At 45.4% G+C, this 15649-nt stretch overlaps 3 protein-coding genes across 3 annotated transcripts in view; 1 reads left to right on the top strand and 2 right to left on the bottom strand.

Annotated features, from left to right (window-relative positions):
* Positions 1-685: 685 nt before the first annotated feature.
* On the top strand, positions 686-5635 carry SARC_09660 (hypothetical protein; the record flags this gene model as incomplete). Its single annotated transcript, XM_014296321.1, has 6 exons — positions 686-792; positions 1198-1353; positions 2127-2267; positions 2890-3070; positions 3354-3443; positions 4124-5635. Coding segments are annotated over 6 exons (851 nt in total), but the record flags the coding sequence as incomplete, so codon positions are not given.
* A 485-nt stretch (positions 5636-6120) lies between these two features.
* SARC_09659 (hypothetical protein) lies at positions 6121-6531 on the bottom strand (the record flags this gene model as incomplete). Its single annotated transcript, XM_014296320.1, has 1 exon — positions 6121-6531. The coding sequence occupies one exon, from the start codon at positions 6529-6531 to the stop codon at positions 6121-6123; it is 411 nt and encodes a 136-aa protein (XP_014151795.1).
* A 636-nt stretch (positions 6532-7167) lies between these two features.
* Positions 7168-15649, bottom strand: part of SARC_09658 (hypothetical protein) — a gene marked incomplete at its 3' end in the record, with an annotated part of 14680 nt that continues 6198 nt past the window's right edge. Inside the window, exons 9-18 of the mRNA XM_014296319.1 lie at positions 15405-15622; positions 14663-14910; positions 14233-14331; positions 12895-13016; positions 12259-12376; positions 10813-10912; positions 9655-9788; positions 8269-8405; positions 7619-7743; positions 7168-7180 (exon numbers count right to left, since the gene is read on the bottom strand). Of these exons, the coding sequence (XP_014151794.1) occupies positions 7168-7180; positions 7619-7743; positions 8269-8405; positions 9655-9788; positions 10813-10912; positions 12259-12376; positions 12895-13016; positions 14233-14331; positions 14663-14910; positions 15405-15622 (1314 nt within the window). The remainder of the gene's footprint in view (positions 7181-7618; positions 7744-8268; positions 8406-9654; positions 9789-10812; positions 10913-12258; positions 12377-12894; positions 13017-14232; positions 14332-14662; positions 14911-15404; positions 15623-15649) is intronic.

Raw genomic sequence — 15649 nt, 5'->3', positions numbered from 1 at the left:
ATGTATATTTATTGATATATGTATACATTGATTATAATATATATATAAATTTATATACATTATATATATAATATATATATATATATATATATATCTTTAATACCTACATTTATATTTATATATATATATATTTGTACCTATATTTTTATTATATATATAAATATATATATATGTGTATATATGTATCTATATACATATATATATATACCTATATAGATCTATCTATATATATATCTATATATATATATATATATGTATTTGTTTTTATATATATATAAACATTCATATTTATGAATATACTTCAATTATATATATATCGGTTTCCATAATTTCCGATCCATGTTAATACATTTGCTATTATCACGAGTGAGATGAAGTAAGATTCATCCAGTACTGTCATATCTATGTGTATCTCTTTTAGACCTTTATGATTTCATATAAATTAGCCATGCAGATCAGAAATTGCATCTATGTATATAGCCCTCTTTTCACAGCTAGATGGGCATGTGGTATATAATCGATAAGTCAAATTATTATCTGTTCGAGCGTTTACAACACATAAGTGTATCTAACAAATTCAAATATCTATCTTCGTGTCAGCTTTCATGGGCGCGGTAGAGTGCCCCCATTGCAAATATATCATTGTTTAGTAAGTTCCAACTCGGCTTGTAACATTGTTATTCGTGTGCACAGGTGTATCTGATTCAGAAACAGACCGCTCTTATCGGGGATGACTCCAAGGAAGCGGCGATTCGTAAAACGAGAGAGGAGGGGAGGGCTCTCGCGCGGCAGGTATGAACTGCAAGATCAGTTGGCGTGTGGTTGACTTGAGCGGATTATCGTTGATTCCATTGCTTATGAAAGAATTGAGTGTTCAGTAGATGTGCTGTAAGTTTCTGTGTTCAGTTATTAAAGGGACGTATGAACGAGTCGAACGGGTGCTTTTTTTTATTGGTTTAGCTGTATCTGTTGTAGCGACGCATCTGTCAGTCGTTGCCTTGGCAACCTTGTGTAATCGCACATGATATCGCTCTCTTGTCTCCACTGAGCTCCCGACTTCGTAGAAATATTGCCTTGTATGTGCGATGTAATGTCTCCATGCGTACTGTCTCTGCTTGTACGAATACCTACCAACGAGACTGCTGGTTTGAGCATGTATATTTCCATCATTCATCATTACGATTGATTCATACACAGATTGGTAGCGATGTGAAAGATCTCGTGCGGTCTGAGCAGTCTGCGCCCACAAATGACAATATCCGGCGGATTAAACTTGCGAAGCTCAAAACGGACTTTACGGATGTACTACGGAGGTATGAGGCGGCGGAACGGGAGGCAGGTGAAAAAGAGAGGGTATGTAAATTACCACAAAAAGCGGTAATATCTTTAGCAAGGATTGGTGTAGGTGGAGGGCCAGTGTATAGAGAGAGAGGTATGTGTGTGGAGGGGGGGTTATATAGGCGACTGTGAAGTAAGTATGTGAATTCCTAAGGATGGAGTGAGTAGCGAGTCAGAAAGATTCTTTGGATATGTACGCAATGGGTTAAGTTGTTGTGTAGGGAGAGAGTATGTGTAGCAGTGGTTATGTCTGACAGATATATATATATATATATATATATATATATATATATATATATATATATATATATATATATATATATATATATATATATATATATAATATATGGTCACGCATTTCCTTTATAGAACACTTCTGTGATGAATAGCTTTGAGGATGTAGCGGGGAATATGTTGTGTTCATTCCTATGAGGGTATTGTATATGTCAATGTGCGGGATATACAAGCGGCGAGCTGTAGGTGTGACTGGCAGCGAGTGAGTACCAGGTTAATTGTATACCAGAGAAAGCGCGTGTAGTGAATAGTTTATTGGTATGTTGAACATTGCAAACAGAAAATATCAACTGGGAGGTATGTTTAAAGTAGGTAGCGGTTTACCAACTTACAAGTTATGTATCATCTGGCAAAAAGCGAACAATCGAGCACGTCTCTTTGTAGCCCAGAAATCAGCTACATACACCCGTGAGCCGTATGTACATCTACTACCACGCATACAATTGGTTATATCCAACTCTCATATTCTCGTACACTCTGCTCTATCTCTATAGGATGTACTCAGGATAGCCCGTCAATCGCAAGACAGCGCAGGCAGAGACGAAGTGCTGATTGACATCGATGGTGACGACGACCAGAACGATGCAGAGCCAGGAGCACTCCCCTTGTCCCGGCGCGAGAGACGAAGCCAAGATGTGAGTTAAGTGTGTTCAAAGACAGTGTGAGTGTGTTTGAGATGTGAGAGAGTGTATCTTGTCGCCGGGGTATTGGTGTGATGTAAAAGAGTGTAGCGTAAAATGCTGTGCTCGAGTCAATGTTTTGAATAATATCTCACGTGTATGCCAGTGCCGCCAGAGACTGTCTGTGGTTTTTGTGACCGTAAATGAATTATATCGTTGCACCGCCTCTGATTCTAATCTTCGACCGCAAAGACAATCATAGTAGGCGTCTGGCTGTAGTAGATCCTGCGTCTAGTAAAACGTTTGGAACGTAATTCCTGGCTCACGTTTGATCCGCCGAATACGCAAATATCAAAGCTCGAATCTGGCACTGGCGGGAAGTCATCAGTGTAAACTTGCTGCATTGTGCGTACTTATTGTAGTGTACAGTTCATTAACTTCTATCAATGTGACCCGATGGTCAATGGGAATCCGTACATCAACTCCATCGGCGAAAAATCACGAGCCCTTCTATGGTGTCGGTCAGTGTCTTCAGCCTAAGTACAAGTCCATGAGTCGAGTGGGTAATTCGCGTCTGAACTCGATTACACACCGTCTGTCCAGCTTCGCTTATTTTCTAACTGTTGCCCGTTTGCAGATGCGAAACAGTCCCCGACGACAACAACGACGAAATCCACAGACATCACAGCGACAACAACAACCGTATGCACCACCAGCGAGGCAAACACAACAGCAAATGCAGGCCCAAATGGAACTGGATATGCAACTGGATGACCGGATCACGTACAACGAACGAACCATCGCTCAGCGCGAACAAGGTAACACGGACTGGCATGTATCTGGCTATGCAGTCAATGCAAAGTATTTGTGTATGCAATTTAGTTGTGTCATTGGTAGTAGCCCATGTACGGAGAGGTCTTGTGCATGATTTTGTGTTGTGTTGTGTTGGAGAGGGCTTTGGTGGCAGACTGCAAGTGAGGATGTAGCGTGTCGGTATCAAACGGTAGTGACACAATGCAGCACGCTAACCTTTCTTTTCTTTATCTTTTCTTGTGACTTGTGTTATGTGCCCGTTGTACCACGTTGTTCCTGGTCCTGCAGGTATCACGGAAATTGAGCAGACCATCGAAGAGGTCAACAGTCTGTTCCAGGATCTGGGTGCACTCGTACATGAACAAGGCCACATGCTAGGTAAGTAGGCAGTTACTGTACTTATGCACAGATGCGTGTGCAGCGAACATGCACAGACCATTTGCCTAGCGTACGTTGACCTTTGTGAGCTACGACCACGCCAGCCCACGGTGCAGCTGTCGATGTTTTTATATTCTGTGGTTGTGTGTGCTCGCTGCTTCTCAATCCGGGGACTCCATAGTGCATTCAGTGTGGTTAAGACGGATCACTTCTGGTGGGCGAGCGATACCATGCTTTGGTGGGTTTCTCAGGTCGCTAAGTGACCAGAGTAGATTTCATATTAGCATGGTATGACGGTCAGTATACCCAACAATATATCTCTTTATACATACTGCGTATGTTAGTCTGGTTACGTAGGCGTGATGAATTGTGCATTCACACTTTTGTTCCAACGCGTGTATATGTCTTACAACACTGTCCCTTTTAACACCAGCGGTGTTGTGACTGCAAACTGTTCGAAAGCGGTCTGGCCTTCAGGGCCTTAGTCGAAATCAAAAAGTAGGATATAAATTTATAGCTGGGAGTCTTTCTCCAAAGCCATATCTGTGATGATTGTTGGAATAGTCGGCTCACGGCCTCGTATATAACAAACAAATAACCACCGTAAACTACCATGTGGTCTGCCGCCACTCTTACTGCTCACAATAATTAACCTAACAACTATATGTTCCGATCGTCAGATAATATCGAGTCAAACATCGTATCGGCGTCAGACACCGTTGAGGAGGCGCACGAGCAAGTGCTCACGGCAGAGGGCTATCAGAAATCATCACAAACGCGCATGTGCTACATGCTGTACTTCTTCCTGGCCATCCTCGGGTTGGTTGTACTGATCCTGCTGCTGACATTGGCGTAGAAAACTTACTATGCCGAACCCTGCCCATCCCGCGAACCGTCGTGAAGTACAAATAGGTTTGGCCGAAAACCCTGAGAATAGTGTTTTTCTGTACACTGACACTCTGTTGTAGTGTGCATGCAATACCAAGCGATGCCTCGTGTTCTTCTCTCATTGGACTACTTCGCAGCAAACCTCCACAGCAGCTAACAGTAAAAGCAAACTATTCACGCTCATCACAGCCGTAGCCCCAGTGGAACCAGTGCTAGAGAGAACCACAATCGCTCCAGCAGCACGATCTTCATGTACTACCCATCGTGTTGCATCGAGTCGATGTGGCTACCCATCTTTGTAGAACAACAGTATACATATACGATGGTATAGCCATTGTGTTCCGTGGAAGAACAGAATGGGTTCGCTCACAATCAACGAGTGTTTCAGGGTGCCTCCTGAGCACACGCTGCTACTGAGGCGTAGGCCCACGTGTGGGATGCGTTCACTTAGTGCCCAAATGTGCAATTTTGGGTTTAGGGTTTTACAGTGCAGTCGTGACATGCTGGCTATAGACCAGTTTCAGGACTGGCGGGAATGGCTGAGGTGTTCGTAGTAGCTGCTGAGTGGTGTCGAGCTGTTACAGTCTTTATCCGGATGCCGTATTCCCTCTCTTTGCATGAGTGTCAAGCTAAGCTTAGCTGGACTTAGCTAGGCTTGGACACGCCTGAGGTATGCACGGGTCACTACTGAGTTCGATTCTACGGTAGCGCAGAAGTCGTGGCGAGAACCACTAGAGGTAGACGGAGAGGCTCATACAAGAAGTACTTCGCACCGTACCGAGATCCAAACTTGTCGTCGTGAAGATCGAATTGGCAACAGACTCACCTGAACCATGAAACATCGCGACGCGAAACGGTAGCTACACGCAGGCAAAGCCGGATAGATGCACGAGAAGATGGCATCAGATGGTGTGCTTCATAATTGGAGCAGTGAAGGCATGCGCGACATTCAACTGAGCGAATGACATCCCTCACTGCGGATTGAGAGGTGTAATACATTGATGGAACAGGCTTGCGATAGATTAGACTCACTCCGTGCACTGTGGTTGTGCGGATTGAGCCTAAAATACATAGCCACCCTGCTTCAATTTGACTTCTTAAATTAGATACTCTGTGGTTAGTTCCGAAAGCCATTGAGATATACTATAGCCCATAACAACACCATCGAGCGCCGCATAATGGTACATTTCTCGGGAACCGAATTTAAAAAATAAGACTGGAGACGGACTATCACCGAACCTTCAATGTCGGATTTTACCTAATTTTCTGATTGTAATTGAATCATGCTAAAATTAAGTACGCCGTGTAAAAGACACAAGAAAATGAAAGTTGTGTTTTATCGTTCGTTTGATACCGAAGTATAGTGTAATATGACAACTAGTCAATCGTATTTGTGCATATGCCTTGTGGTGTAGCACCCCTAAATGAGTTGATCGGTTCTTCTCACTGTCCTCGATATTTAATAGCAATACGAACGTGGAAATCGGATAAATGAATTCAGAGTAGCAATGTGCTTATGTAAGGTCGTAGCTAAAAGGACATTCTCCACTATTTAATTTGCATTCAATGTTTTTTTTATAGTACTAGAAACAATTTTTAAACGGTGTATATGCTATTAGAAAGGTTATATAAAATCCATCATAACTTCAAAGTGGCCCCATCGTAATTATTCTTACTAACAAACAAGAGGATAACACCAATATAACCTATTAATGTATATAAATAGTAAATATATGTTGGTAGCCCAAATTTGATTCTGGTATGTTTATTATTTATTGCTTGATACATTTCAAGTGCGCTGGCTGACATCAAATTGTGGAGACGCTCCATCGGGTCCAACGCTAGCCCATGGACCGAAATTGCAAAGGCAGTTGTCGGCGTCATCCTCGGGGTACTGGTATATAGGCAGTCCTCCTATGGTTACCACACCATCGCTGTCAACCTGGACAAACCCGTCATCACGGAGTGGGCTGTCTTCGGGAACAGTGTCATCAAATGTTGGCTTGCAATCCGGTGTGGCTATAATGTACGGCCAATCGTCTCCGGTGAACATGTGCTGGCCATCGTACTTCTTGTCGGCGCATTCTGCTTCCGTGCCTTCGCATTCTAGCTCGTCTGCTAGTGCATTCGAGTCTGGTCTATAAAAGTATACGCACTTGGCTGAAGGACTAGCCCTGCCTCCATCTGTGTCCTCTTCCATCGCCCCGGAAACTGTGCTTCGAACCAGCACCTCCGGTTATATGAGGAAACTGAGTTTTACCACCGCCCTGCCCCAGTTCATAGAATACTATACATCCTAAGGTATATATATCGACCGTCAAAATCGATGGGTTGGTTATGTGAAATATCGCAGTCAGTGGCCGTGTGTGTGTGGCCGAGTGTGTGGGGGGGGTGGGGGTGATGTCCAGCCGTGGTGCTCTTGTCTTTCTGATGGTGCTCTGGTCATTCTGATGGTACGGGGTGTGTGTGCTGATGACATCGAGTGTCGTTGCTGAGTGCTATGCCTGTGACTGCTGTTCCGTGTGGTTATCGTCAGAGTTGGCCATCCCTCAATAGTGCTGAGTGTGGATATGATGACACCTCCGCTCTACTTCGATTGTGCTAATCCTCTAAATCAGCAACAACACCTAGTCTATATCCACCTATGTCTATATCTAGTCGTGCGCTGAAGGTCGCTATACTCCTTGACTGCCCCCCATTCAAAACATACAGTCAAGTACTAAGTTCTTATACTAAGTACCGCAGCCACGAAGAGTGTGACACTACATGATGCGGCGCTATGAGTCTCAACCTGAGCGGAGAGACACCTTTGGTGTGGCTATCCCGGCTTCTAATCCTAAATTTGGTACCTGTAGGTGACATACAACAACATAAGTGAACATTCTTTGGTGGAATGGAAAAGAACGGAATACAAATAGCCTACTAAATTGATACTTTACCAAGCACTCCAGTGGTGAGCGCATATATTAATATCCACATGGCCGTCCGGACTCTTGGGACGTATGAGCTAGAGCTCTCATTACCAACAGCGCAAGCGTAAGCGGTTACGTACAACCACTACTCACACATACAAAATTACACCCATGTAATCCACTCAGGAAGCAGCGCGACAGACACAATCTACGGATCAGAATGTGATATGTTTTACGTATCTATACCTATGCAAGTTCGATACCTTCACCTTGTGCCACTCGAATGAAAAGAGAAAGTGGCTCTCTGACAGGCGAGCGCGAGTACATACCATTTGTTGGCGTGAGTACATACCATTTGTTGGCGCGAGTACATACCATTTCTTGGCCGCTTGTTTTCGGTTGTATTCCCTGATGTTTCCCAGGAAGTTCTGTGCGTCGTTCTTCATATCTTCTGTCTTGTCACCGATACTTTCCAGTTTCTCGCCTCGCTCTTGGAGCATCTGTGGATGAAGGAAGTGGGTTTATTTCACCAGCATGCTCCAGCAGTGTGTGTGTGTTCATATATCAATTGTACTAATGCCCTCGTACCAAGTATAACTCAATACAATATTTTATGTATCTATTGATAGTAGTCTTTGAATGTACCTTAGTTTATAGTCTGAGCGGGGTCAGTACACGCCCAACACTCTAGCAGTGTGTGTGTTCATATATACACTTGCCCGAGTATCCGAGCGAGCCAATGCGTGCACACCCACACTATATATATACCTGTACAACTATAGGTACAACTCAGCTACCCGATATGTGCGAGCATTAGGCACACACCCGTTAAACGGGTAACGCTAAACAGTAGGCACACACTTGTGCCTAACCCTATATACATACCTGCTAAATGTATTGTACTGAACACTAGGCACATACCTGCTAAACGTTTTTAGCGTTTTTAGCTAAACAGCGGGCACGTACTGTGCTCAGCATTGTGTACACACGTTTTAAACGGTTTGCGTTGCACATCAAACACACACCTGCTTGTTCTCTCGCATGGTGTCGCCAATGGTTTCGCTTTGCTGTTTGGTGTCCATCATCTTCTGCTTCGCTGTGTCTCTGTGCTCCCTCGCACCCGCAATGCGTTGCATAGCGTCACTGCCATCAGACATTGTGACTGTGACAATACAACGGATATAGTGTGTCAGACATTGTGACTGTGGCAATACAACGGATATGGTGTGTCAGACATTGTGACTGTGACAATACAACGGATATGGTGTGTCAGACATTGTGACTGTGACAATACAACGGATATGGTGTGTCAGACATTGTGACTGTGACAATACAAAGGGGACGGTGTGTGAATACTTACGCGTGTGGACATACTGTGTTGCTCACCCATCCGTGTGCACTGGGCAACATATATGGAAGCCAAGGTTACCCAAAAGACATTGTATTCGTATTTTATAACGTGACGTATATAGAACACTGGGTGCTCGGAGCGGCACAGAAGATGGGGTCATAATAAGTCCACAAATGAACAACGACCAATTTGACCCTTCTATCTCTATCGTATCAATTTCAGCATCGCTTGCCTAATTTCAACCTCTGCACATACAACACTCCCCCCCTCTCTCTCTCTCCCTCCATACACATAGTAGAAACAGATACACCTACACACGGTCTGATTGACACCATACATAGTCGCAATTTCAGGCCGTAAACTTCACAGACTCTGTGCTACAATGCAGGGGCAGAGAAGACTATACGACAAAAAAATATACGACAAGCAAAGCCCAGCACACTATTATCCCCTAACATGAACGCAAAGCAGAAGCGATGGGTACAACCGGTAATCTGTGCAAGATACACATGGGCACATGGGCACCCCAGAACCTACACAAAGCAGCACACCTGCGCTATACATAACTCACCCCAACACAGAGGCTATGCTCACACACACACTAGAGTCAAGGTCACGACCCACAACAATTGACTATGACATTGATATTCAAAATGAGAGGGAGAACAGCTAATACACGCACACACACACACAAACATATATATACACATACCTACATGCACACATACACATACACATACACGCACACGCACACGCACAAGTACATACACACACACACTCACACACACACACACACATACACATACCTACATGCTCACATATACATACACGCACACGCACACGCACACGCACACGCACATACACACATACGCATACTTGCAGGTGTGCACACACACGCACACGCACATACACGCACATACATACACGCACACGTACATACACACACAGAGGCACAGGTACTGGCACAGGCACACACATATAAGTACAGACACACGCACACGTACACACACGCACATGCACACACACACACGCACACACACACGTGCATACACACACATACACAAAGAAGCCCTGTCCACGGACGCGTCATTTCCTCCGAAGACGGACGACAGGAAACCCCCACCGGCAGTTTCACGTGGGGGCAGTAGAATGCCAGGTGTGAAAAAGCACCCTAAGCTAGCAGGCAGCCCTAGCCTGTAGCAGGACACAGAGGTGGATGTGTTATTGATAGAGAGGGTTGAGGTGGGTGTGTTATTATTACAGAGAGGTGAGGTGGGTGTGTTATTATTACAGAGAGGTGAGGTGGGTGTGTTATTATTACAGAGAGGTGAGATAGGTGTGTTATCATTACAGAGAGGTGAGGTGGGCGTGTTATTGATAGAGAGTGGTGAGGTGGGTGTGTTATTATTACAGAGAGGTGAGGTGGGCGTGTTATTGATAGAGAGTGGTGAGGTGGGTGTGTTATTATTACAGAGAGGTGAGGTGGGGTTGGTGATATGAGACACTGGTCTCCTACTTTAAGTTTGACTTGGGTGCATGGACTCAATGAGTGGATCGAACGGAACAGGTTCTGACAGGAATATGTTTAACCATGCATGCCAGGGATAACAACCTATTCACAGTACTATGTCGCCTATAGTCACCGACCCAAGATAACTTGAAGGAGTACTGCACTATACTAGGGTGCAAGCTTGGATATGAGTTGCTATATTCCCTTCCAGTAGATATACGCGTTGATACACACTCAAACATATATATTTATATAGCGTACGTGTTTATTGTGTGTGTGTATGTGTGTACACAGGTCGAGAACACACTCTTGTACGGTTGCATACGTACATGCACGTCAACTCTCAACCACGCACAGCAGCATGTGACATATACTATACGATACAATATTCGGACATCAGGATTGGTATGCACATACTCGTTACCAATCATAAACATGTGCGTGTACGCCATATGACGTTTTCATCGGCCTGCACGAGATTGATCTATCGGCAGTACAATACGTACCTATTGTTATCTGTTCACTTTGATAGGTTCATTTCCACTTCAGAGATGACACTCACATATAGCCATTCTCACCACTTCACACCCGTAGTCACCACACCCGTATAAGCAATAGTACATGAATAATACATAGTAGTACACAATCGTCCACGATAGTACTATGACCCTAACAGTGACACGGGGCAAGTGTGCTCTGAACACATACCTATTTTCCGCTCTGATAATGGACCAATGTTCTACGCTGCCAGTGTGTGAAATGGCCACCAGCCTTCCGTCCGGACTGACTGAAGGAATCCCAGTCAACCCTGCACCAGCAAGACAATGCAGCACACAGGGTTAAGTAGAGCCAGGATACGTATACACACACGCTCACGCTCACTACACAACACAACACAACACAACACAACACAACACAACACAACACAACACAACACAACACAACACCCGGGCACGGGTGAGTGCCAGCGGAGCCTAAACGGAACTCAATTGAACTGGTGTATGGTATATGGTATGTGGTATATGGTGTATGGTGTATGGTGTATGGTGTATGGTGTATGGTGTATGGTGTATGGTGTATGGTGTATGGTGTATGGTGTATGGTGTATGGTGTATGGTGTATGGTGTATGGTGTATGGTGTATGGTGTATGGTGTATGGTGTATGGTGTATGGTGTATGGTGTATGGTGTATGGTGTATGGTGTATGGTGTATGGTATATGGCGTATGGTGTATGGTGTATGGTGTATGGTATATGGTATATGATATATGGTATATGGTAATCACTACGTAGAAGTGAGCTCGAATGCTGTGTGGTAATCTGTGCTGTGACGCGTACAAGAGAGACCATTAGACTGACATGTTCGACATGGTAGATGGATGGACTATACTTGAGCACTCAGTGCACACCATTTGCATAGCCTCGTACCATACAATTGCGCTGGCTCATCCAAGTAAACTAAGGATAATCCCAGCCATGCTGATATAAACTCAGCCCATGCTGATGTATAAAAACTGCTCGTCAGAATTTACGTACACGCTGTTGGTCTCAGTCGATAGGGACAGTCCAGAACTATCAACACCAAACCTACGCTACTTAAGTATATGAGGTGATACAGGAATGTTATTCCAACTGGACCTACCCTGCACCTATCTCCGTCGGTAGTGATACACACGCACAAACCAACCAAAACGACTGCGATCTCAATCACATACACACAAATACTTATCATAGGTGAATGCTAATTAGCAACCTACACGACTACGATCTCAATCACAAACACACAAATACTTATCATAGGTGAATGCTCATATGCAACCTACACGTCTACGACTATCAATCACATACACACATATACTAATTATAGATGAATGCTAATCAGCAACCTAAACGACTACGATCTCAATCACATACATCCATATACTAATCATAGGTGATTGCTAATCAGCAACCTAAACGACTATGATCTCAATCACATACAGACATAGACTTACCATAAATGAATGCTAATCAGCAACCTACACGACTACGATCTCAATCACATACACACATATACTTATCATAGGTGAATGCTAATCAGCAACCTACACGACTACGATCTCAATCACATACACCCATATACTAATCATAGAGGAATGCTAATCGGTGCACTTACCTTTTAGCGTTGTCTGTGCGGCAGGTACGATGGGTTTGAGGTCGGGTAAGCTGAGAAGCGATAGGTTGCCCACATCGTCTAGCAGCACCAGCCCACAGTGCAGCACATTGCCCACAGTCTGTGTGTACAGTATACGTTACATTAACGTTAAAACGGCGTAGGATGATACGACCGATAGTCTAGTATATAGGTGATTCATGGGTGTATGTACGCTGTAAGATAGTTATGACGGTACCATAGTGGCGACCAATACTGAACCCCACGGCATGTCCGTTAAGCAAGCGTACATCATCACAAGTGCCATGAGCACGAATCAATGGGTTATGTGACATAATACTACAAGTAGCAATGACATACACCATCACAAGTGGTCATGAGCACCACTCAATGAATTGTGTGACATGCTACAAGTAGCAGGAAGTAACAATGACAGCGTGGTGCTTCCTGCATCAGGTTCGTCGCCCTTATTTCCCGCAATACATTGCGGGAGAGCATAAAACCTGATAGACGCTTCCGCACGAACGTATTGAATACTACATACATACAATCGGATCAGCGCTCCAACTACACTATGCAGTGCATACTTCAATCAACACGGACACGCGCACTCAACCCCACGGTACCCAATACACGCACCTCGCCAGACGGGCTGGTGAAGGGAACAGACCAGTTGATGACGGTTGCGGAGGCTATGGCCATGCTATTGGGTGTGTCAAAAGTGCTCAGGATGACATTCGCGGGTAAGCTGAGCAGCGACACTGCATGGACAAGAGGGCAACAATAAAGGCAATGGCGATGAGCGTGTGCTAGCAGAGCCGTCGGGAGAGGTTTGTACCGAACTACGACGCCAAAGAACATGTACGTTTGAGTTGATAGGCCGGTCGAGCTCCCTGGTGGAATGCTGTCTCTCTCTCGCCCGCTAACCTACACCTTGTTGCTCATAACCCTTGGCTGGCTATAACTCTGCACTTATTATATGGCACAATGAGAGCCCTTGTACAAGGACGTCTATGCGCACGTGAGTATGGGATGGTTATGTCGGTGCAATCGACAGTGTGCGCAGCATACAAGGAAAGCGCAGTATGAGATTGTCAAGGAGACGGACCGACGAGCACGGGCCAACAGTGTGTAGCAGCAGCCGATCATTCCCATCGAAGAACAATCGAACGTACGAGGCGAGTGACGTGGGCGAGAGTGTGGCTTATACGTGTGTGTGTGTGTGTGTGTATGTGTGTGCGAGTGAGGCGTTGCGGATGGATGTGGGTGTGAGCTTGTGAGGAGGATTGGTTATACGTATGAGTGCGCACGAGTGATCGGGTTAACGCCGATATATAGGTACACATCCACTCCACCGCAGCCCAACAACCAGAATGAGGGAGCCTGCACCGGCTGTTCCTTGTATGAGTGGATAATATGGATAAGGCGCCGGTCTAAAAAACATCTTGACAATACCCAATACCACAGAGTGGTCGTATATTATACAACTCCGGCGCAGTGAGAGAGACTGAGGCCTGCGAATCGAATCTAAACCCCTAAAAGCCGAATCTGATCGCAATACCCAATCATTTGCTCATTGAATACTAATAGCACAGTCTTAAAAAATAGACTGTATAGCTCAATCCATGCCAATGTGTGGACATTGCCGAGATAGGGGTGTGGGTGTGTTCGGTCATACTGGATACTCAAGGACTGAAATTGACCTGCCCAAGGACTGAAATTGACCTGCCCAAGGACTGAAATTGACCTGCCCTGAAAGGCGCTTATCATGCAGTAGCAGGCCGACGAATCTCGGTGCAACTGATCACGCAACACAAGAGACTGTCAAGGGTAAGGCTACAGTACTCACCATCAGCACACAAAGAAAACTCTAACCCTAAACCCTGCACCTGCACCTTAAAAATTTAAAACAGGGCCTGTCAACATGTACATTCTGCTTCGCCACCACATTTTGGGCGACCTGAAACGATACCCTACCTGAAGACCCGGATACGGCGACGCCAAAGACGAAGGGATCGGTGTCGGATGCTGCATTCGGTGCGATGTCTATGAGCTGCACAGACGCAGAGATATCCACTGCACATTCAAATACATAGACGGGTAAGCCTTAAGGGATAGACGGGTAAGCCTTGAGAGATAGACGGGTAAGCCTTGAGGGAGTGGGCACGTGATGGAGTGTGAGAGACCGTTCACGGATCACTGGGTCACTGCATGCCATGCTAAACCCTAAAACAGTGGCTACGTATGTTTGTTTGTATCCATGTTTGTATGTATGTATGATAAAGTGCGAGTGCCGGATGTTCTCCATGCGATAGTATACACAGTGTGTGCTGGGCATCCCACCCTGTCGCACGTGTTAAAACTCTATGCCACAACAACCAAAAGCCAATCCAATGATCCCACCCACCGTCAGCGTCCTCGTCTTCGTCCCACTGGCATTGCGGTGATTTGATTGGGCGTCCGTCCGGGGTCAGCAGGATGATTGTATCGCCGCTTGTGGGCGTGTTGATCGGCTCTGTGTCTACTACTGGTTTGCTGTCGCACGCAGGTTTGTCCAGGGATCTGGAACTTGTTTCCAGGCTCTTCGCAGCCGCTACTATATTGTTCAGCCCTTTGGCGATGACGTTGGTATCCTTCCAAGTCTGTGCTGTTTTGCTGTGGCGATACAAAGGAGGTTGTTTCAACCGGTGGTGGACAAGTAAGTGCAGTTTCTATAGCTGTTGGAAACTCGAAGTTAGGGTATACATGCTTTAGGGTTTAGGGTTTGCCGCTGACCTATAGACGAGCGTGCTATCTCTGTTGATGATGTATGCTTGAAATAGCGCGCAAGTGGCACCTCGTGGCTAAGAGTGTTAGAACAGCACACAGCACGCACATCCTAAAACCCTAAACCTTAGAACCCTAAACCTTAAAACCCTATAACGCACATCTTATGTAGCGCACTTCTGCATCACACCGCAAGTGTGTACGTTATGCGCAAACCTGCCGTTCCGCAGAACTTACTGCAAATGCTACATTAGACGACTCACTAACGCAGAATTGCAAGTGGTTCGATGGTGTGATCGTACAACGTTACAGTATACGTGTACACACCCGCCTACCTACATCCAAACACGCCCACCTACCTATAACCAAACACACACACCTACCTATAGTCAAACGAGGTGAGCATACAGAACGTATGGGGCACTACCATGGCCAGCGCAACACCCGACATGGCCGTTGTGATAAACAGTGTGGGTGTGGGTGTGGTTAAGTCCACCTTAGCCTCCGCATCACTCGACGGTGACGGGAACATGGCGTTGAACGACAGCGACGTGATGGTGTCTGATGCCAACCGTTGGATCTTGGCCGGTGGCTTCTCTGACTGTGAGTTAAGTGCGATAGGTGTGGT

The sequence above is a fragment of the Sphaeroforma arctica genome (assembly GCF_001186125.1).
Source record: "Sphaeroforma arctica JP610 unplaced genomic scaffold supercont1.1011, whole genome shotgun sequence".
Lineage (NCBI taxonomy): Eukaryota > Ichthyosporea > Ichthyophonida > Sphaeroforma > Sphaeroforma arctica.
The sequence above is the reverse complement of the archived record's forward strand: the minus strand, read 5'-3'. Positions and strand labels throughout refer to the sequence as shown.